This window comes from Pleurodeles waltl, chromosome 6, assembly GCF_031143425.1.
Source record: "Pleurodeles waltl isolate 20211129_DDA chromosome 6, aPleWal1.hap1.20221129, whole genome shotgun sequence".
Taxonomy (NCBI): Eukaryota; Metazoa; Chordata; class Amphibia; order Caudata; family Salamandridae; genus Pleurodeles; species Pleurodeles waltl.
In genome coordinates, this window is record NC_090445.1 from 762,062,375 (window position 1) to 762,086,927 (window position 24,553).

At 45.2% G+C, this 24,553-nt stretch overlaps 1 protein-coding gene across 9 annotated transcripts in view; it reads right to left on the reverse strand.

Moving 5' to 3' along the window:
- The window catches only part of VTI1A (vesicle transport through interaction with t-SNAREs 1A), a 1,055,694-nt gene that overhangs the window by 435,222 nt on the left and 595,919 nt on the right, over positions 1-24,553 (reverse strand). For all 9 annotated transcript variants that reach the window (XM_069239378.1, XM_069239385.1, XM_069239380.1 and 6 more), the window contains one exon: positions 9,105-9,175. In XM_069239378.1, the coding sequence (XP_069095479.1) occupies positions 9,105-9,175 (71 nt within the window). The remainder of the gene's footprint in view (positions 1-9,104; positions 9,176-24,553) is intronic.

Below are 24,553 nucleotides of genomic sequence, written 5' to 3' on the forward strand. Positions count from 1 at the left end.
TTTATTTTCTCCTCTCTGCTTGACACTGATTAATACTTGTATTTTTTCCGATAGCGGGCTCATCGCAGCCTTTTTCACTGTCGCTGGACCACACATCCGTGCTCCTGTTGCCGCTGAACTAAGCCTCGGGCCGCGAGAGTGGGGTGCAGCGTTCCTGCCGCTAGGCACATTGCAAGTGCTTGCCGATTGGGCGCAAGTCTGTCAGTTTCCAAAATAGAAGCTGACAGACGAGTCTGTTTCGCCTCGCTCGCCAAATTCTCTGAGACACCTGAAAGCCTGACGCACACGATTCGTGGGTCAGTATTTATACGGTACATAGTGCCAATGTGATATTAAGTGGAAAGGCAGTTCTTCGACGCCTGCTGAGCACATTCGGTTGAAAAGCGCTCTTCGCGCTCACATACTGCCTAGGGGTCCGGCCCAAGTGTTTATCCCTTTATTATATATATTACAGTGATTTTTCTGCCGTGCAGATTTCAAAGGGTGTGTGGGCTCCAGAGACAAAACCTGACTAGTGCTTAGCTATTTCACCTAGCTTCAAAAGCTGCCTTTGGCATCCCATAGAGTCCTGCCTGTGCCTCTGGTCCCCTTTGTTATCAGCCGGTCATGCACCGGCCAGGATGGGGGAAGAGTATACAGAGGCAGAGTCCCTACAGGTGCTCCCAATAGATGACGAGTTTTCCCAGGCTGTTGACGCCTCCATACGTCAAGTGGTGGCAGCAGCAATTAAACCTTTTGAACGCCGCCTGCGCTTGCCCTTTACTTACAGGGGTTCTCTGAACAATCTCCCCACAAGGGCTTCCCTCTTGAAGCGTCCACCCCATAAACGCAAGGGCGAAAAGCCCCTAGATTTAGGCGTGTTGGAGTCCCTCAATAAAGTCTTCATTAGGCTAGAACCTTCGGTGGAAGACAGTCCACAAGACCAATAAGAGCTACCTCTCCTTTCAGATGACAGCAACTCACTGGTAAAGGCGGGACTTTAGATAAAGAGATCAGGGCTTGTCTCAGGGCTGAATGTCTGCGCCCATCCCTCCCTGGGAAGGTGGCGCTCACTCCCAAACTGGACCCCTTCATGACTACCTTCCTTTAGAAATATTTCAAAGACCCCAGAAGGGGACCGATAGATCCTGGCATTCATGCCAACATAAATTGCCTGACGTCAGCAGTCCTCTGACAAAGATTCTAGATTTGGCAAAGGAAGCTACAACTACGGGTACTCCCATTTCCCCAAAGAACCTATCAGGCTGGGCCCAGAGGGCAGTCATCTTTATGGGCAATGCCAACTGTGCTCTCTCAACAGAGAGAAGTAGTTCCTTCCTCCTTAAGGTTGACCCGAAGCTAGGTGACCTGGTATCCATGGAGGCGGGCCTAGCAGCGCAGGAAGGTCTTTTGGGGGAGCCTTTAATCAAGAAGCTGGGCAAATTTGTCGCTATGTTCACCTAGCTGGACAGAGCGCAAACGTCTATTAAGAAAATCTTCGACCCGAAAATGTCATTGTGCCGACCGAGGCAGAGTGCGCTTGACCGGCCGCTTCCACATCCAAAGCCCTCCCAGAAGCTTCAAGCGCCCGCAAGACCAGACCCGTCAGGGGGAGCTCTTCAGCATCCTAAGACCCTACAGGGGACGAAACTCCAGAGGCTCTTCCAGAGTACAGTTTCAAGCCCAGTCAAGTTAGTATCTGCAATTCTTCCCGACTAAAACTGGGAGGCAGGCTCACATGGTTTAAACACAATTGGGAAAGGATCACATCAGATGCCTGGGTTCTGCTAACCAGTCAAGGCTTTCGAATAGAATTTTACTGTACTCCAGTACTGCCGGTTTCCCCATGCCCACTACAGTTTGCAGAAGATCAGGCCGCCTTAATAGACCAAGAGGTTGCGGATCTTCTGGAAAAGGATGCTATATCCAGGACACAACGCCACCCCAATGTTTTTTTGAGCAATCTCTTTCTGGTAGAGAAACGAGATGGCAGTCAACGTCCGGTAATCAGCCTCAGGGAATTCAATGACTGGATAGTTTACCGTCATTTCAAGATGGAGGGTGTCCATCTCCTGCGCGATCTTCTGGGACCTAACAATCAGTTGGTTTGATTGTACCTTCAGGATGTCTACCCAACAGTTCCCATTTCTCCCCCTCACCGCAGATTTCTGCAGTTCAGTTGGAGGTGGCAAGTATACAAATTCAAAACGTTATTGTTTGGGCTGTCCTTTGTCCCCTGGTGCTTTACCAAGAGCCTCAGGCCAGTCATGGAACATCTAAGAGCCCAGGGTTTTCGCCTCATAGTGTATTTGGAAGATATCCTCATAATGGATCAGTGTCCATGACGTCTGTCAGAACAGCTTCAGGTGGCAGTCAACCTTTTAGAGGGCTTGGGTTTCGTTATCAACAAACAAATCCATGCTGGGTCCCGCTCGTCAGACCACCTTCCTGGGTTTCGGGATAGACTCAGTCGAGAAATCCCTGAGCCTCCTGACGTGAAAGATCATGAAAATTCGAAGAGAACTCAGGAGAACTCTAGTGAAGACCTCAACTTCTCTCCATCAGATAGCTAGGGTGGTCGGATTGCTATCTTCCTCAATTCAGGCGATCTTTCCTGGCCCTCTTCTCTACAGGGCCCTACAAAGTCTAAAGGCCTTTCACTTGCGCAAAGGCCTACAATACTCGGAGAAGGTTCCCCTCACAGACGAGGCGGTGGACAAAATGAGGTTGTGGCTGACACGTCTGGAGGCCTGGGATGGCAATGCCATTTTTGGCTGTGATCCCGATCTGGTGATGGAGTCGGACGCAAGCAAGTCAGGATGGGGAGTGCGATGCGAAGACTCTTGCACAGACTGGAAATGGTCTGCCGAGGAGAGAAAATTACCCATAAATTGCCTTGAGCTCATGTCGGGGTCCTTCACGATAAAATGCTGGATGAAGGATCGGATACGTTGCACTGTCCTACTGAAGATGGACAATCGCTCTGCGGTCAGTTTTATCAACAAGTTGGGGGCGCAAGGTCCAAGATGTTGGCAGATTCAGCCAAAGACCTTTGGGAGTTTTGTTTCACCAAAAATATCTGTGTTACAGCGGAGTATCTGCCTGGCACTTCCAATTCTGTAGCAGACTGGTACTCCAGACAGTGGTCAGATACGAGTCTGTGGCAGCTGAACCGTTCGATATCCAGATGCTTGGATACCCTTGGGGTTCTTTTTCGATAGACCTTTTTGTGTCCAGGCTGGATCATCAACTTCCCCGTTTTTCAGCTGAAGGCCAGATCCCCTAGCGATAGCAATGGACACATTCTTGTAGGATTGGTCGAAGGAACAGGGGTATGCTTTTCCCCCTTTGCGATGATCACAAGATTAACAGCCCATGTCCGCTGGCAGAAGGCCAAGGTAGTTCTGATCACTCATTGTTGGAGGTTGCAAGTCTGGTTTCCAGTTCTTCTGGAACTTTCTGGGCTTCTCCAATCCTTCTACCCCACGTTCTGGATCTCCTCCAAGATCCCCTGGGCAACTGTCACCCATTGGTACGACTATATCGGATGCCGCTTATGGCCTGGTGGATTTCAGGTAACACTGGAGAGTCCCAGGATTATCAGAGGAGGCTGAGAGAATGAATACTGGCGGCCACATGGGCAGAAGGAACTAACAAACGTTACCGATCAGCATAGTTCAGGTGGGTACGTTGGTGTGTTCAAAACAACCACAATCCCACAGGGTGCGAAGTGGTCCCCATCTTGGATTTTTTGGCATCCCTAGCGGCCGAGGGGCTGGCGTACAGAACCATAAACTAGATCAGCTATTTTAGCTGGCCATCTTCCTTTGGAAGGTTCCCTGGTAGGAGAGCAGTCCCTAGTGTGCAAGCTAATGAGAGGCGTGCATTTAACATTGCCTCCCAAGCCGCGATATTCAGCTCTTTGGGATGTGAATCTAGTCCTCAATCACTTCCTGGCTTGGCAACGAAATGAGCCGGCCATGCTCTTATGTTTAGTCTCATGTCGTTGAGTGTCGGACGTGAGGGCTTTGGGTATCCCAGGTCGATCTTTCACTCCGGATGGAGTGACGTTCCATATTTCTAGGTGAATTAAAACAAACTCTAAAGTGGTTTCTTACTCAGCTTTTCACAGATCCCCAAAATTGTGCGTTGTTCCCTGTCTCAAGGCTTATGAAGAGAAGAAGGAAGAGTTCCGACCTCCGGGGGAAAGACAATTACGTATCTCATTCAGGAAGCCTAATAAGGCGGTCTTGTCTCCCACCATTGTGAGATGGATCCGGTAGGTAACGCAAGTAGCAGGGTTAACATCTCGATGTTTGGCACACACTCAGTAAGTATGGTGATGGACATGACCCCTTTTTATGGGTATAATCCTCACCTCCGGTCCACCGACAGCTTTACCAAGACCACTACCCGACCCTATTGGAATCAATGTAAGAACATTTAAAAGACAATTACTATGTAAGGTCTAAGTGAAGATAGGGTTTTTATAAGAGGGTGAGGAATATTTTTCTTGAGCCTAGAAGTAGTTGGTTTATAATCTAGTATTGTCTTGAAGAGTTTTTATCCAACTGTGATGTTTGCTAGGGGTATTTGTTTTAACAGAGGATTACCAGGGTTTTTTCGTCTCTTTATTCAATAGGGAGAGGGGCTCAAACAGGAATGAGAGAAGGGGAAGTCATAATATCTTGTCGCATAAAAAAAAAAAAAAAAAGAGGACGTCATGAGGGGAGCGACCCGGATGGCATTGAACTGTGGCTCGTTCATTGGTTATGGGACTTGTAGTTCTTTCCCTAAGTCTCATGGGAAAGATAGTTCGTTTTGGATTTATGTTGAAGCTGCTGAAAGAAAGAAAGAAAGAAAGAAAGAAAGAAAGAAAGAAAGAAAGAAAGAAAGAAAGAAAGCAAATCATAATCCTTGCTCCTGTGTCTTTAAGAGAATTGAAACTTTCCTTCATATATACTAGGAAATGTTTCATTTTTTGTTGCATCATGCAACATAAGAATGCTCGGCCATCCTTCCAAACACTGCTCTCAATGTGGCTTTGGCACAGTTGGCTTCCTGGTCTATGAGATAACGGCACACTGTCAGAGGTTTGGAGCAGCTCCATCCTCGGGGTTGCTAACTAGCATGCAGAGCGCGTACCGATGATGTTCAAAGGCACATACCCCAAACAAAAATGAATAGTCCTGTAAATTTGTCTATCCTGTGAGCTTATTGTAATCCATTACTTTCTGACTGCACCTTCACAGTTTTCAGCCTGGAATTTCCGCATAATCATTTTTGCTAGAAGCATGGTTGAGCACGTGCTTAAACCTCGTCCTACAATTCCCAGTCATGTTGGGAAGGAGAGAAAGAAGTATGAAAGATTACTTTCCTGGTGATTCTGCTACTGTTAGTACTCCCATACTTCATCTCAGTAAGTGTAGGCATTGCTTCCACTTTGCAGCGGTGGTAGCGGTCAACTTTTTAGGCAGTGGCATTTTTTTGTGGGATTTTCTTCAATCCTTTCAGAGCTGCACACTATTTCCAGAGAGATTTGAAGGGTAGAGAATATTAATAAAGGTACTAAATTGGCGTTTGCCGCCTCTGCCGAACACCCATATTATTTTACATTCATTCTCCCCACACCAATGACATACATCAGACACCCACCTGACATCATCTTGAGAGTAAAAACCGGCCTGCGAAAAACACAGTGGGCATCAAAAAAAGAATCTAACAATGCCTACAATTCACAATGGGCAGTAGGAACTGGAACGGTAGTGACTAGGCCAAAGACTAAAGTAGGGTATCTAAATCCTGAAATAGGTAACAAAGTGGGGAGGTCTGATGATTCTGTAAGTCTTTCTATACTGTCATTTGTAGGAAAGGATGCAGTGGCATGAGATGGAACCTATTAATTTAGGTAATTTCGTTTTAGGACCACTTGTTCCCGAATATCCCCCCTGAACTCCTATCACCTGTTTTTGAATTCCCAAGTGGTACAACATTCTGCTCTCCCAATATATTAATTATACTATTACCAATGAAAGAAGTCAGGTACAAAGTTCAATACTTCTTTGGTGTGGTGCTGAAGGTTTGAAGCATGTATCCATTGACATCAGCGTACTACCATCCTGGTTGCCTTCTGATAGATCATTAAAACCCTGTTTGAGAACTAAAACATTTAACATGAGCTGAATGCCTTACTACTATAGGGTGGTCAAATTTGCAGTGCGCAAACTGACAGTTGTGCATATTGCAGGAGGCTGGCTCAGTATATGGTGTACACCTATATGTGAGGCACCCTGTACTGAGTCCAGGCAACCCTTAGTGATAGTGTAGGAAGTTCTAGATAACCAGAGCTCTCGGAAGGGTAGCTGTGGAGAGCAGCTAAGGCTTATCCAGGAGGGTGTAAAGCAGTTGCAAATACCACACGTCAGTCAGTGATGTACACACGTCAGTCACTGATGTCAGCCAGTGTGAGAAAAATATTCTATATTTATCGTAACACAAACACTAGAACTAACTTTGGTATATCTCCTAATCGGCGATATAATCATCAAAAAGGTAATTAGAAAAAGGAATGTACAGACTATAATAACACGTGACCCTGTGAGGGGTGGGGAAAACCATATACTAAGTAAATGGAATGCGAGAATCACTTCCAACCCAAACTACTACCCAAGGTCCCTTATGACTGGGGAAGCACAGGAACGCCCAAGGTAAGTAAGATTCCCAAGGCACCCGTGTACAGAGGTGTAACCCCGGTTTAGGTGTTAATAGGATAATGTGGGGAAGTCATGGTTGGAGTTTTAGAACCCTTCCCAGAGGACCCTGAGGAAACGCGTTGGGAAAAGGGAGGTTGGATAGTGTCCCCCACCCGTGGATACCCAAAACAGTGGTGTACCTACACCAGGGAGCCCTGGTGCATAGGGGTGAAACAGTGTCATAAACTTGCATTGAAGTCAATGGAGACCCCGGTTGTCCAGCTTCTGTCCTGACCGAAGGACCAGGTCGATGAAACCCAGGCGTGAACTCCGGAAGAAGAGGACCTAAGGAAAGAGGAGACAGAGTCCAGGCCATCCGGCGGTGCCCTGGTGGTGCAGGAGGGCAATGCCCACGCTTCTTTGTAATGATTTCCTGCTGAAATGATGGTCGAAAAAGTGCAGCTGTGGACTCCAGGCGATGCAGGAAGAAACAAAGAGTTGTCCACGAGCTGCCCCACGTGGTCATCAGATTGCAGAAGGGCCAGTGGTCAGCGGGCCACCAACAAGCCTTGGCACATGCAGAGAAGCAGTGCATGGAGATTGCAGGACTTGTAGGGACGAGCAAGGTCCAGGTGACCCAACCTTTGCATGTAGGTCTGGGCCAACTCTCAGCAGGCAGGAGAGCAAGCAGGAATCAATGGCGCCCCCAGGTGGACCCTCTGGCAGCAAGCACAGGGAGTCGCAGGGAGGCCTCAGCAGCACAGCAAAGAAGGATGCCCATGTCCCAGAAGTTGCAGAAAGAGTCTTATCCTTGGAGCTGGAGAGTGCTGGAGGCTGGGGCTTCTTGGAGCTAGGAGGTCTTGGGACTGAAGAGCCAACAAGCCTTGGCAACGACAAACAGATGCTGTAAACAGGGGTTCTAGCCAAACAGTTCCAGAGAGGGACCACAGACTTTTCAGACGCCAAGAAGACAGGTCAGACCTCTGGAGAGTCACAGAACCACCACTTGAAGAGTCCATGTGACAGCAGGATCCACAAACCGGTCGTCATCGCTGAGGTGCCTGCTGATGCAGGGGGTGACTCCTTCACTCCAAGGGAGATTCCTTCTTGCTTCTTAAATGCAGACAGAGTCCTTTTGACTCTGGGGGATGCATGACCATTGAGGATGCGGAATTCTTGCAGAACTTAGAAACAAAGATGAAGCAGGAACCCTCCTACTTGTTAAAGTCTTGCTCACAGTTCCAGTGAAGACCAGCAGAGGTTCCGGTGTACAGGTTGCAGAAGTGTCTTGCAGACGGATCTTGAAGTTTTGCAGACTAATTTGGAGTCTCACCCTCAGGTAACCCAGGAAAGGGGTTTGAACCTTTCTGCAGGGACCCACCTATCAGGGGTTGGAAGGGGGGGAGTCTAACCAGTCAAATGCTCCCAGGGGCCTCTGCTCATCCTATTTCCAAAAGTGGCAGAATCAAGTGGCCATGTTTTAGAGCTCCGGGCGCCTCCCTTGATCTGGACAGGGGGGTTGTCACTCGCATGTCCTCTGTGATTTCGCACCAGAGCAGGAGCTGGGAGCTCATGCACTGGAGTAAACCAGTTTATGCAAGGAGGCCACTAAATGTGCCCTTCAAAGCAGTCTGGTGGGGGGTCAGAGGCACCCCCACCCCAGTCCAGAGACAGTTATTTTTAAAGGAGAGGTGGACACACCTCTCCTTTACAGGACATCTTTTGTTCTGCCTTCCCCTGCTCGAGTTAGGCTCGGCGGAAGGGGAGCAGAACAGTGTCTGGGGTTGGCAGCAGCACGGGCTGGCATGCAGACCCTGCATGTTCTGTACAGACAGACATGGGGGATCCCCTAGGGAACCCCCAGAGTACATGGTATCATGCAACTAGTACTAGAATCTGTGTAGTTGCATGATTCCAACATGTTTGATGCAAACATGACTCACACATGCACCCTGCTCTTGAGCTGAAGGGCCTATCTTAGGGATGACGTATAGGGTCAGAGTGTAGTGACCATGATATAAGGGAGTCCTTATATCTGGGGTGAAAGGTGCATGCATATTTCACACAGGCTGCAATGGCAGGCCTGTAGTCACAGTTTGCATGGGTCCCCATAGGTGGCAGAATACATTATGCAGCCCATGGGGGACCCCTGGTATACCAATGCCCTGAGTACCATATACTATGCTCATAAACGGGTGCACCAGCATGCCAAATGTGGGATATAGAAGTTTCCTACGAACTAAATTTGGGGGAGAGAACACTGACACAGGGGTCCCTAGTTAGCAGGATCCCAGTGTACTACAGTCTAAAACATACTGTCACCAGGCAAAAAATGGGGGTTAATAAGCCAGAAAGGTGCAACTTTCCTACATATATAAATAGATATGAGAGGTCATTACATTTTCTTATTGCCATGCTATTCCAATAACATACCCGCTCTCGAGCTCTTTGAATCTTCTCCCTGTCATGGTTAAGGTTTTCCAAGATATCCTGGCCGATTTGCTCTGTAGGTACAGAAAACAAATAAAAGCAAACATGAGGATGTGAGAAACTTCACAGCAAGGGTTTTAATTGTGTCAACAAACAGAAAAATACATCATATTAGAGAAATACTCATGAGTTTTCAAGTAATTACAAATGAATCAAACACAGTACTTGCCAAACATCGTAAGAGTAAATTAGATAGGTCAGTGGTTGTGTCATACAATGGGTACGTTGTTAGAAATGTTAACTTTTTAATTGTTTCCAAGAATAAAATATGGTTATTTTTATCTTTTTCCTCTAATCTCACAATACAACAAATCCACTGCGTCCTTCTGAGTAATTTAACATGAAAAGAATTGTCTTATTTGTTGACAGATTTAGCATTATTTTCGCTTCCCAGTGCCTTTGTTCAACTGTCTGCCTCCCTTGCCTCTCTCTGCTTTTAAAAGTGTACTTTTTCGATTGGTCACTCCTTTGGAATACTAAAATGATACTCAATTTTGCTTTTTTCTTAATTGTCAAGCAGAGATCAAGGTTCCATAAACGTTCACCTACAGATATTACTTACAAACACAAAAAATGGGGTCTTCTTGTTCAAAGTTGACTATGCAGAGGTCTACATTAGTAGCCCTAGTGAATCCACAGGGCACATAGAGAAATGTACTTTGCCACCAAGGGCATTCAGAAAATAGAAGGCTAACCTTCCAGCCTGCAATAAGCTCCTACGTATAAACCACTCGCTCCTGGAGGAAGGTTGCCAATACTGTTTCTTCACAGGCAGAAGCAGAACTTTAATGTCCCGCCTGCATACTGTATGCACTGTGACTTATTAATCTCAGGTACTCCCACAACCTGGTCATTCTTTCAGCTGCAACGTCGTTAAACCTCCCCGAATTTTCCCTTTCATTGATCATTTTTTATAACTATTTTACTTCTAAAATTGTTCTTACCTCATCAGTTCTACCAGGTACCTGACTCTTGCTTTGTCCTAACTTGCTACTGTGTTTAAACATGTGATTGCATCTCTCCTAGTTTTGGCTGACTGCATTGCATGTGCATCTCAACTTGCGCTATGCCAAACTCATTCCTTCAGTCTATCAACATTTTCTCTCAAAAACATTCTCTGGTCACTAGGTGGTTTACTTACTCAATTAATGCTGCATATATTCCAGCTACTTCACTGCCTACGTGACAGCCAGTTAAGCTGTGGCTGACTCTTTTCTCCCTTTGCTACAGATAACTGCAATTTCTTTTTCATCTCCCAGTAACACTGTATGGATTGATGCTGCGCGCAGCATTGGTTAGAGTCACGATTTTACTAATTTCTAGATTCTCTTAAAAACAGACGTGCCACTACCCTAGAGAGGTAATAAAAAGTAGCATTTCCAACAGAAGATGATGTTAGAATTGCAGAAGAGATGGTCATCACTGGACACATTAGGTGACATTCCTCTCAAAACTTTCCACTAATGCCTCTTATAGAAAATAAGATCTTCTGCATTAGCCTATTGTTATTGACAGATCACAATGTAATAAGAGGAAATGCTTTTTTCAAAACTCTGTGCAACTAGCACTGTGCAATGAGTCAGAGTCTCTGTCACGCAAGCTAATATTAATGGTAGCTGTTAGTAACATCAAACATTACTTGGGAAGAGGCTCAACTAAACTCCTTGTATCAAGATAATACTTAACCAGTAGATTGTTAAATAATATATACCACCAACACCACAGAACCATGGGACAGCATCTTATGGCTCATCGCAAAGGCTTGTAGTGCCACGCCAGCAATTGCACTGCAGACAGGTGAGAGCATCGGTGAATAAACCAAAAGGTGAAGTGGGCAGTTCGTCTACTTTATGTGAAAAGGTAACTATCCTGGGATGTTTAATGCTGACATTTGAGGTGCATCAGCTGAAGTAGAAGGGAGGGAGTCCCCTGTGATGTGAAGTCGAAGGAGGGTCAAAAAGTCGGACACATATATTCAAGGTACTTTCTGTCACAGGCTGGGACCTCGTGGTAAGAGTAAAAACATACATCACTATTTCGAACTGCAACAACCAGAAACTCTCAAAACTTGCATTTATTTTTCATTAAGGTGTGTATTATTTTACATACGGTTATTTGAAGGGGAAAGATCAACAAAATAGTTACAGAATGTTTTGTTCTTTTAAGCCACGCCTTTGATTCCGCCCCCAAGCTCACTGACCCCACTTCCCTCATTGAAGTCAGGATCACAGTTCCCATACTTTTTTTAAAAGCACATCCATCTCTAGAATAAACCATTAAAATAGGGGAAATAATAACAATGATCTCAATTTTATGGTAATTGTCTCTGACGTTTGTTCAAACAAAAATGAAGAAAAAGCTCACAGTCCAATCTTCACAGTCCAAGTCTGTCTTGAGATGATGATGACGTTGGATAAATCAAAGCACGCTTGTCTGGCTGTTAAAGGACAGTCCGTTTTATGTGGCATGCTCAGCTGCAGACATGGCAGCTTGTACACCGACACACAAACACAGCCCAACAGCCCTCCCGAGTCCGTCTGGGCACACAAAGACAACCTTCAGCGAACACAAGAACAATGGACACAGAGAACGGCGGTATCCAAGAATCGCAGAGTCTACAAAATACAATTCCATCACAAAAAGTAAGGGTTTAAATCGTTGACAGCTGTTTATGATACATTCGAACATTTTATGGTAATGCTAAGTTTAAATGGAATCAGGCTCGTTTCTTACTTATTTTGCAGTCAGTGCCTGAATAAAAGCCTACCCGCGTAGTGAGAAACTAGCACCGCGCAATGAACTGCAAATTGCCATTTTCAGTCGCTGCCGTCTCGCTGAGAAGCAGGAATGCTTCTTCAGGTATTAGACCACAAACTGACATTCCCATTATGTCATCTGGTCCCCGCCGGCGTAGTGCTCTGTGTTTTAGCGGTACATACAAAGTCTCCCAAACATGAAATGTGGTAAAACGTCATGGATGTTTGGCTGAGAGACTGTCACATGATCCCGACGCTCAGAAGGGGCAGGCACTCTCGTAATGCCACATCAACCGCACTGTGGTTATGTGACGCGCGTTACCGGTAACTACTTCGCAGAAGGATTTAAATAGAAAAATGCACCTAGCAAAATGCGCATTATCGTGCCTTTTTTTTAATGTTTCAATTATTACACGTGAGGGGAAAAATAGTAGAAAAGGCAAGGGATTTAAAAAAAAAGGGCACGATAGGAAAGGAAAAACTACTAACGCAACTGTTATTAGACATGTATGTTGTAACCCTAGAATGCTCTACCTGGCCGGATTACTTTGGTACAACGGTAATTCAAATAAAATATCTGATTTTATTTGAAAGACACACGTATTATTGCCCGCCCACACATTATGGAGCGAAACAAGGAAAAGCAGTTTTACTTGTCGTTATTAGCAATAACTTTTTATCAGACGCCTCTAGCAGCCTCACACCTCCTCCCCGAGACACTGCTTTACCTCACATGAACACTGAATCGTCCTCAGACCCTTCTCATTCTATACTGCAATGTGTCTTGCCTGTCGCTCATTCCTTGTCCCTGCTTCAGTTTACCATACACATCTGCATCTCTAGGCCCCAACTGTCCTCCTTCCCCTGAAAGAAACCAGATGTCCACATCTCAACCATACAGCTGAACGTGCACTGGTCGGACTCTACAGCGGGGGTGTATAACAGCGATACCCCTTCCCTGTCACGACCTCAAATACTAAGAACGGATACCACACTTACAAATTATCCATTATGGTTTTGCTTGGTGGTCTACATTCAAAGTGACAATTTTATATTATTTCCCTGCATGCTGAACGACCACTGCTACCACCTTCAGTTAATCAGGCATACGAGGTGGCTGTCACTTCAGGCAGTCAGGACCACCGGGTTATACTTCACTTCCAGTGGCCATGCTTCAACAGTTGCAGTCTTACAAGTCATGTTTCATTACCTCTAATCAGTCAGGCATGCCAGGTGGCAATTATTCCAGGCAGTTGTGCCTCAGTCAGGCAGGCACAAGCAGACTCTTTACTCCCCGTGGCCCTGCTCCAACAATCAGTCTTATAGCATTCATGTTTAATTCACCTTCGGTCAATAAAGCATGCCAGGTGGCTGTCCACTTCTGGTAGCGTGAATCAGTCAATCAGGTATTCCTAGTAGACCTTCACTCCTAATGGCCGTGCTTCAGTCACCTCCACTGGGATCAGGCCTTCCATACGGCCTACCAATACATGCCCTTCAAGATGAACGTTCACTGCCAAAATCCCTCCATCTTTTCTGGGTTCCACCTGTGGCTGTGTCACTGTGACCTATTTTACAGCTGTGTTTTGCTGGGTGATGCCCCTTCCACTTGAGCTGGCAATTGACCTGCCAGCTGCTGGGAATCGGCTTGCAAAGTCGCATGTAATAGGTACTGCAAAAAAACAAAACAAGTTAATTCATGCTGTAGTATTCCTTAAGGGCTCTGTTCAATGAACATTTCCTATCACTGCTGTTGGGGTGGGAGGCAGTTTTCACAGTCTTGCGGAACCAAATAGGAGGTTCCAGAGGGTGGCAGGAGTTTAAGTATAATCACCTCCACCATTTGACTGATTGGGAGTGCTTCCCAAAATCTGAGGGAAGACCCTGTGTGCGGGTGGTTTCCTTCAGGGGATGCACTACTAGTCTCCTGGCCCTTTGATGTCCCCAGAGCGGATGAGCCAGGAGCAATGTTTTCTACCAACAGCGACAGCTGGTCACTTTGGAGTCAAAAGGACTGTGAACACAGTGAGCTTCCAGCATATTTTAAATGTGGGCTTTAGGCACATTGTGAATGTAGTCTTTGTTGTCTTGGTTGATGGATGGGGCAATCAAAAAGTTTTACAAGTGCTACAACACGAGAGACATCATCATTCCTCATGTATTGCTGATGTGGAGAAAAAGTGGTTAGTAAATTACAGACTTCTCAGTAGAGCTAGGAAGAACTTTTTTTATTATTACTCTCAACCAAAATCAGCGACTTCAACTAAATGCTAGTAAGATGACAACCTCAGTAGATGACACCACAGCAGCCATTCATTCAGAACCACCATCTGTCTCATCGTTCATAGCACTCACACCAAATCGCGAACAGAACTCATCTAGTATGTGTCCGGCATCTTGTATGCCCTTACTGCCAAAACACCTACCAACAAGTACTCCATCCCCTCACATCTCCTTGCATAATCATAAATAACAATATTTTTTGTGTCACATTGCCCTAACTTTTCAATAAAGCCCTACTATCCAAAATGCTCTAAGAATTTTCCTTTCTACTTTACATCTAGTATCCAATTTCTGAGGCCATTGGCTGTGAATAAGATGAGCCATTTGTGTTCAAGCATGTGGCTTTTTGGCCACCACAAGCTAGCCAACACTCTGTTCAGTGTGAAGCATAGATAATAGCTTTAACTTTATTCAGCAATGAATAGCCACCAAATGTTTCTGATTAAAACAGCACAAAACTGCGTTTTGTGGCATAGTCGTCAGAATGGAAAGGCAGAAGAGGCCTTTTATTCCAGGTCCATGCTTGTCCATAGCTCTGCACTCGTGATACAACATTTACTTATAGAATTTAAAGAAAGCATTGCCAGTTTAGTAATGATATGGAAGCTAATAATGCTATGTAGAGCTATACGCTGTAACAACCATATCTTCCCTTTCTTTGAATGACTTGGTTTTATACATAGAAACAGGCACTTGCCGTATTAGAGCCCACCTTGAAGTTGTTGACACAACCATCCCAAAAAATCTGACTTGCATGTCAAATTACCAACAGCTAGGTCCCAACAGCAAAGTCATCTTTGTTCTCTTTGATATGTAACCTTCTTTTTTCATACATAAAAAAGAAAGTAACTGGGCAACGTTCTGACATTTACTGAGAAAATCTCAGTGCCTACTTGCTCTTAAACTCACTCCATAACGACCAATAAGGAACTCAATCTCATCCGGCCTAGCCAAACTGCAACTCTCTCTTGAATGTGTATTGTCTGAAACTAGTTGAAATTGCACCCGCACAAGCAATAGCTGGCCTTAGACATTGAGATCATGATACTGCATGGTTCACCAGCTCCAGTGGCTGCTCAACAGCATCTGAATCAACTTACAAAACTTGAACATCAAGCATAAGAGAGGCATCAAGGACAAATCAACATCTCTACCTCACAAAAATGCTACGCCCACCTAAAGGTTACTTTTAATGTAGCAACATAACCTAACTTGCTCCAAAAGTTGTTTCAGTGTAGGGTCCCTCACCTCAGAAAAACATATTTCTTGTTGTTTACCTTCAGAAGTAGCCATTTAACAACTAGACCTCTGGGATAGGACCGCAGAGGACGCCCCTTTGTCTTGTGTGTTTAAATGTTCATTGTGGTTTTAGGATATTCTCTACCCCCAGATGTAGAGCAGCGTAATGCAGAGCAGTATCACCCATGCAGTGCGAGTACCATATGAAAATAAGACAAATAAAAAACGTTTTAAAAAAATGTGACCCTCATGGAAACATTTCACTGTTCAAAACGGTTCATAATGGAAAACATCTGCAGCAATACATACATTGCTTTGGATGCAGAGAAAACGGTGTATGGAAAAGGAAGGTTAAATTGGCTCAATGATGTAAATCCCCCGCAAGTACCTCAACAGAGCATAATTGGTTTCCAGGAGGCCTTTGCTGTGCGGAGCTAGGTCCGAGGTCGGTTGCCCTAACCTATCCTCATAAGGAAGCACACATCAGTTTAGCGTTTGTGTTGTAGATGATCAGGGGCTATTAGTGTGCATCCTTTGTACGGATGCTGATCATCTCTGACCGCAGCAGAGAAATCTTAAGCGAACCTTCCACAGGAGCAGCACAACCCTTTCTCACAATCTGTAGGTCAGTGCAGAAAACATTGAAGCCTCCTGCAAAGTCCGTGTCTCCAATTTTTGTGGCACGTGGAAGCCAGCCACCTGGAATTTAGATGAAACTATCACTTACTATTGGCAATCGCTCTGAATCATCTGCTAAAGACATTAAAGCATTTCTCACCAATCCTCTCCCATTTACATCACAGTATGAAGTACGACTGGGCTGGATATTCTTTCCCTTTCTCGTGCTATGGATTTCAATGCTTTAGTGGTAGCAGTCCCAATACCACGCAGTCTTCTAGCAATAGTAGATCCACTGTTAGAACGAGGGCCTCTTGGAGTGCAATTGCTGCCAATGATGTTTTTGAAACTCTTATTTTTCCAGTCCTTACAAGGCACCTCATATTGGAAAAGTTCTCGTAATGTTTCTTATTTTGAAGATATCATGATTATTCTGTGGGCTACTAGTTCCCCTTTGCCCTTTAATGGTGACATCTCGTCACTGTGGACCTTATCTGTTTTTACTGAACACCACTCACTGCCCACCTTTATATTTTTTATTAAAATTAATGCTCTCATCATATTATTCTTCCAGAGAATCCAGCAAGTTTTCATGGGAATTATTTAGTTATTATGTTTATAAGTACTTATGAATAGCACTGAAAACACGGCATTTACGAACACACTGTGGCATAGAAATCAATTACTGCAGGGAGCAAAGAACAACATGTGAAAGGACGTGGCAAGAGGGAAAGAATTCCAGATACAAGGTGGAAGGAGTATAAGTAAGAAGGGACACGTGGTAGGAGATTCAAACAAGAAGAGCTTGGAAGGAAGACCAAAGCGTGCATTAGGACACAGAGACAGTGGCAAGGTAACAAGCAGAGAGGTGCTAGGGTAGGAGGTGTATGAAACTAAATTTGAAGCAGAAAGAGGGAGCTACTCTAGAGGAGCAGTGTGCAAAGAAGAGCATACAAGCAATGGGAAGGTGAACAAAAATGTGAACAGCAGCACTTCAAAACAATTATGAAGGGGTCAGACTGAGGCTCGAGACGTGTAATGCTTCATCACTGACTCTTCACTCGAGGTTAAGAGGATAGCGTCTCTTTCATTAATATATATGTTACTTTTATTGTTCCTGTGTTGGAATTGAGTAAAGTCAATTTGATTGACTAATGCCATTTTTTACTGTCTTTGGCAGGCATAAATTGCTTGTAAACTAACTCCAATATCACTCTTCGTCGAACTGAAAAAGATAGACGTGGCTAGAAGTGTGGTCTTGGGTTGAGATATAAGGTGTGTTATGCTATAAAAATAGAGACAGTGAAGTCTATTATCTTTAAACATTACATTTTCTAGCATCATCACCGTTTACAGTAATTACAGCGTTTCCTTCTACGATTTGTAAAAATCTAGCACAGCACTAGGATTAATTCAGGGCACAGAGATACACAAGGAGATCATGCATTACATGCACCTTCTTTGGCCCAAAGAGGGCAATGTATTTTCAAACGTAAACGCTTGGAGAGGTATTGATCATTGGGGGCGTTAGGCAGGATATTTTAGACTAGAAGTATTCTGGTGAATCCATCAGAGAAAACTGGCGGGGGGTCAACAAAAAGCCAAAGTTCCAATGTGACTAATTCACCTTGGAAGCCTTACAAGCCCCGCCTCAGGCATCTACTGTATGCAGGACGTTAGGCCAGAGGCTGCAGCAGCAGGTAGGGAGATCCGTGTTGATATCAGGTGCTCCTCTACCGGCATCAGCAAGCTCGGAGTTCAAAAGAAGAGGAGAGAATGTCCTGCATTTTAGTGAAAATGTCGAATTTGTCATTATGCCCAGTTGTGAACTGATCAAATACATTGGTTTGCTTCCCCTTTTCTGCTGCAGTTCTAGCTAGCTGGCGGCCGTTTCCCTATTCTGTTCTGATCTATACCAATTATAATTTTGTCAAATGTTAATGTCTCATACTGGGGATAAGGTGAGGCATCTCTCATTATGAAATATACAATTATACCCAACCAGGTTACAGAGCTGGTTTTCATATTTTCAGCATCTTATTGCTGCTTTTGGGCACTTTGATAAGGAAAGATTCACTATGCTGGGTGTGTTTTAGGTAAGGGAAACAACAAAGCAAAATCATTCCATGCCAGCACTAGACCTCATCCAGTCCCAATTTCTTCCCAGATTTACAAGTCCACACAGCTAAGTGTGCCTGAGTGATCATACGGCTAGAACCTCTCAAACAGTACGCAAAGCCATCAAGTGTGATGAATTCCTTGTAGGGTGCCTGGCCAGCCGCACATGCAGCAGACGGTCAGCTACTGAGCTCCCAACCCAGGGCTCCGAATACCCTGACCAACTTAGATATCCACAAGGCAATAACTACTCACTGGCCAACTGACCACCTCAAGCGCTAGGAGAGCGCAATACCGGGATGCTCTCTGTGCGAGCCGCACAATAATGGGAGATAAAAACATAGACTGGTATATGGTGTGGCTGGTATAGCTCTTGGACAGTTTGCAAGCACCAACTGACCTGCTGTGACCAATATAAACGGTGGAGCCTCCCAGACACTGCCCATAGCAGTGGCCCCAGACTTTAAAGCCTCTGATAGTTCTGAGAGGAAGGTTGCTAACCATTTTGCATTGCGCCGCACCCTTGCACATCTCCTGCAGGGGTTGATGAAAATTATCCAACAAATATTGTTAAACTGCGGCAGCCCCCAAGGGCCTGACAGCCTGGGGGAGGAGACTTGCCAGAGCACTGCATCAGATAAAGGTGAGGCGACTGTACTGGGAACTTAGGAGCTTCCTGAGCTCCTACAATATCTGAACAACGTTCTAGTGGCTATCACAACCTTCAAGGAAGTCTTTGAAACCAAGAATGACTCAGTGGAAATGAGGATCCTTAGAGCTGATTATCAAAAATCTGCGAACAGGGTGCAGGATGCCGAGACGACTATGGCCATGCTGGGAAACTAAGATGGCTTAGCTTCAAATAGGGTCACAGTCTTGAAACGCAGGATGGAAGATGCAGAGGGGAGAAACTGCCAAACCAGTACATGAGGAGTGGGTCTGCCAGAGAAGGTGGAGAGTGATAACATGGTGAAGTTGCTGGAAAACTCTGCAGACGGAAGCGGTGCTCACAGGTCTGACTAACTTTTTTGCAATGGACTGAGTACACTGAGTACCATCATTCATCCCATGCATTCATTCACGAACAGTTGTTGGCAGACTTCCACACTATCAAGATCAAGATGCACTCCTCAGGAAAGTCAGGGAGTTGGGCCCATACTAGGCGGAGAATGCAGCCTTGACACTGTTCCTGGACTATACTATGATAGTGCAAAAGAAAAGGGCCTCATTTGCAACAGTAAAACAGGCACTTAGAGAGCTGGGAGTGCAGTATGCCCTTATGTTCTCAGCCTGCCAAAAAGTCATAGCCGTTGGCACAGCACTGTTTTTCACAGAGCCCGCTGAGGACTGGAACTGGCTGGAGACCCACGGGGCAGTAGGATGTGATGCCCACCTGTTCTCTCCACCACTTCTCCCGACCCAAGAGGAGACGCAAGATAAGCGGGGCACGGAGGAGCGTCTGAAAGCCAACTAGACTCCAAGCTGAAAGACAGGGTTTCTGCGGTGCAGGTGGCAGGCAAGATAAACTGAGGATGCCATTCTGTGTGAGAAAGCAGTACTGTCCCTGGCGGTAGGTCCTCTGACTCCGACATTTTATAAGAACAAAGAGCGACACAAATTATGAGATGCTAGGTCTGAGGGTAAGGCAGCAGCAGTAGGCCAAGAGCTGGGGTTGGGTATTTAATTTTTGTTCCAGGGATCATAGTCACTGAATACGGATCTGGTAATGTTTATGAGTCTTCTTGATTTACTTTTGTCTTGTCTTAATACTGCTGGTATGTAGGTTGGGGGGCTGGCAGCATACAGAGAGCTAATAGGCTGTTTTCTTGGACACCCCCTTCAATTCGACTGGGGCCCAGTTCAAGTGTGACCAGGCCCAAGACCCCTTTTCAGCCTTACGGGTTCAGGTGGATAAATAGGGTTGGTGTGTGCTGATGTCTGGTAACCATATGTGTCTCGGGCCTCAATCAATCAGATGGTTTGGGGATGTGTGTGCCCCAGGCCATCAAGTGGCCTGGAGGACACACTTCTTACCCCAGTACCTTATCTTGTATGGCACGAGGCAGGTCTGCCCCCCTCTGTGCTCCTCTTTGGGACAGCAATAGAACCACTAGCAGGAGTGGTCAAAGTAGAAGGCGGACATATGGGTATACCACTGTGGGATGGCACCCATATAATAATGCTGTACGCCGATGAGCTGCTCTTTTTTTGTCCGAGATGGGGTAGAGAATCTGGCATGGATGCATGCTCTTCAGGGGGAATTTGGTGTAGTCTCAGGGCTGAAGACAAATAACACTAAAAGCTGCACATTTCCAGTGCATCCAGGCGGAGATTCACTGGACTTTGACTAAAATGGGAATGGCATGGACCCCTCCACCTGTAAATACTAAGGGGTGAATATATACCACAAATTGGTAACCAAGGCACAGCATTTCGAAACTGGCTCGGAATAACTTTGAAGATCCCTACAACCGCCTATCATGGCAAGGATAGCTTAACCAAAATTATCCTCCTACCCAGTCTTCTATACTTCTTTGAAAATGTACCTGTGTGGGTCATGACTAACTGTTTCAGGGGACTGGACACGCTTGTTTGTGAAATGGTGTGGGATTCGGGTAGACAGAGGGTGGCCCTGGATAGATTTTGCCATCTGATCAAGGAGGGTGACTGGCAGTCAAAATAACAATATTTATTACCAGGGAGCACATGTCCAGTGGATGCCATGTTGGCTGGATGGCCAACATGTAGAGGAGTTGGGGGGTGAGCCGATTCAGGGGGAGCTGCCTGCACTCCTATTGAGTAGAGGGACAAAACACCAGAGATCGTCCATACTACTATCTGTAGCCATACCGTACTGGAGCAAATGTGTCAAATTGACTTCAAAGCATCCTCTTATTGGTCCAGCACTACCTTTGGTGAGCCTGCAAAATGGGGATCAGGATTCCTTTTTTACAGTGCACTGGAATAAGGTCGGCCTGCTGATGGTGGGTGATTGTTTTATTGATACCCTAATGCCACTGGACCAACTGAGGGCAGACTAGGGCCAAGCACGGGGCAATTTCTGAATTACAGTACTCTGACCTGAGCATTCTCACATTTATGGCACATGAGTTCGCAACAGCCCAGCACCACAGGGAGTACCAGGTGCTTATGTCACTGGGTAACAGTGACCAACTGGCTTGTTAGGGCACTAAATGGGATGGTCCTGAAAGATATGACTAAGGCCAAAAGACGGTGGGAGGCAGATGTCGGTAGCAAAACCACAGACATTGAATGGGATAGGATGCTGAGCCTGATCTACACTCAAAAAGTGCCACGCAAGTTAAGACTGAAGTTCACACAATTGAACATTTTGCAGCAAACATACCTATCCTTTGTGAGGGTGACCCAAGTTCCTCCCGTGAGATGTGGGTCATTGTTGGAGACTTTCTTTCAAATGGTATGGGAGTGCCCAGTGATTCATTATTACTGGAAACAAATAATTCGCCACCTGGGGGGCACTTTGGGATAGGAGCTGGAACTGACAGTAGAGGTCTGCCTTCTAGGGGGTTTCTCTTGACCTGTGCCTAAGAAAGTGGGAAAAAGACTGCTGGACAATGCCCTGGTCCCACAGATACTAGGTGGCGCGCTGAAGTTGAACAATAGTCAAGAGCAAAACAGTAGGTGCTCTTATGGGAGGAGGCACGCAGGATACTCAGATGCCCCTCTCAGACATGTGGGGTGAAGTGACCAGATGTTTTATAGAATACTCAGATCAATCCGAGACACAGGCTGAAGAGCAGATAGAATGAGAGGTGTAGGGGGTCCCCTGAGGCCACTAGTCCTGGCACCTGAGGGATGTTTGAAGTATGGGAGGTTCTCCTGCAACCCCTGACACCGGGCAGTATAATGGACAGTGGCATACCAATAAATTACCCCAATACATGATAACTCTAAAGATCTGGTTCCAGTTGACTGACCACATGCGTGTTGGATTTGTTATAAAGTCTGTTACGACAACTAGACTCCCACTCATATTCTGTCCTGTAATGTACTAGCTACATATAATGGAAGCAGATAATCGGACTACAGTACCAATCTTGTAAACTGAAAGTTAAAACTTATAAAAAGAGGTTAAAAAAGTAAGATGACTATCAGCAACACAACCGTACTCAGGCATTTTACGGCTACTTCTTTGGAGATGATGCACCCTAGAGAACCAATGTTACTACTAAGTAAATATAATTTGTTAGAATGTTTCCTTGCCTCCGAATTTAATGTCAGATATGCGCTTAATCACATGTTTTTTAATCCTTTTTTTTTTTTATTCTCAGTGGAATAACATCAGAACCTTAGAAAATATGTAAATAAATTGTTGACAAGTTACTATAATTTCAAAGACTTTTTTTTCTTTGTATACATAAATATCTCCTATTTAGGTTGCCCCATATTAATTGGCATGCATTTTTTATGAGGTGTCTACATTTCACGTATTAATTGAGGGAATTTGAAGGAATGCATTTCTCGCATGGGCCCACAGATTGCTTGAGATCCTGAGTTCAAGTAAAAATTTCTGCTAGAAAGCTTATTTAATTTTGTGTTCCATTTGCTGAAGGTCAAAGTTCATTAAATGGTGTGCGTACGCATTCACGCCTTAAAAGTGTATGCAGAAGGAGGAATGGCGGGCACCTTCGCACTTGTCTTCCTGCCCCATTTCTCCTGGTGAAAATTAATGAAAAGTGGTTAGGTGTCAGGTCAGCATCTCATTTGTATGGTGTCTGCTTGCCTTTTGAGGTCATTAGAGTCTTAAAATTGGAGACTGAGCTTTGGATTCATCAAAGTCACAGTATTTTAGCTACAATGTCACTTTGCTGGTAATGTCAGTCAGATAAACAGAACCGCTGGCTAAGAGCTTATGCAATAAACAGAGGAGGAGAGAATGTTGCCGAAAAATGGGCACCGATAGTGTATATATTGACAAATACACTCATGGATAAAGCATTTTGACAGCTGTATAATGTGCTTAGAGTGCACTCGTGATAATGAATACGTGTTAATCTGACTAAACATTGGATAATTCTGGTTAACCGAGCCATGAACCGCCGTGCTCAGGGCCCCCCTAGCAGCCCAGTGTATCACCTGCTCACGGACATTAAGCCCGCAGAGATCGTAACTTGTTCTAAACCACGTGTGAATAGGGCGTCCAGCCTTGCAATCTGTGGACGCAGGTAATGGGAGTTTATCTCTTGCCACATCAGAGGACGGGGGGGGGGGGATAGGACTGGAAAAAATACACACATCACAGGGACAATTTACAGCGTCTCACCACGGACATGGCTTTTAAGGTCAAAGATGGTGTATGTGTTGTGTTACAGGTTATCTGCATACATCTGCAGGGGGGTCAGCTCAGCACCGAAAACCGTGGCCAAAACGCTCAAACCAGCCCCACACTGCAGGAGGTTGTGACTAGAATAGGGCCATGGTTGGGCTATGACAGTCAATCCTGCTCTGAAAGCTGCCCTCTGGTTTGCAGCCTACCGCGGAAATACCAGAGTGGTAGAACCGCAAGCCCAGCCCTTGCAGAGATCTAGTGGCTACAGCGGTCATATGTGTCTGGCTTGGCATTATGAATATTACTGTTTTTGTTCTTCAGCATGCATCTGTGAAAAAAAGAATGGATACTAAGGATTCCTCTTTTGTCCTACGGGCATGTCACATCACTAAAATAAGCGTGCAAAAATCATAAAAGCAAAAATAAAAAAGTAAAAAAGAGATTTTGCAGGAAGCAGGCGAAAGTCTTTTGCAACCGACCAGGGAAAGCAAGCCAGACGAACTTCAGTGGCTGAATGTGAATTAGTGATGCTTAATCACAGCATAGTGATGAGGCCTTGCCTTGGTCCTTTCCTCCTGTGAATACTGTATTATTCATTGCATGTGCCCCGACCCCGGTGCGGTCCTGTTCTGACAAATCATACTTGATTAAGACAAATCTTTATTAGTTCGCTAAGCAAGTTCTCCATTTGTCATGCAGGAAATCTCCTCTCCTTTCTACTGGTCCTAGAAGTGACTACGTATGTGTTCTTATCTCTACAAAAATAAACCAATGCTCACTACAAATGATAAGGACAGAGAGGCACAAACTTTCCTAATGGATGAAAAAGGTAAAGGTTTGAAGAGAGGGTATAAATTCAAAGCGTGGAAAAATATTCACTGTGGTAATTTGGAAAGGTTGGATAACATTTTCATTTTCAAAGGACACTGTAATTGTATTGCCCCGTAGAGGTTAATGTTAACAAAGCAAGCAAACTTCTAAATGAAAAGATGTCCAGGGCATAAATGCGAAGCCTGGTGTGCGGACAGAAAAGATGCTAGAGGAACTAGCGTTCAGGTACCTTGCTG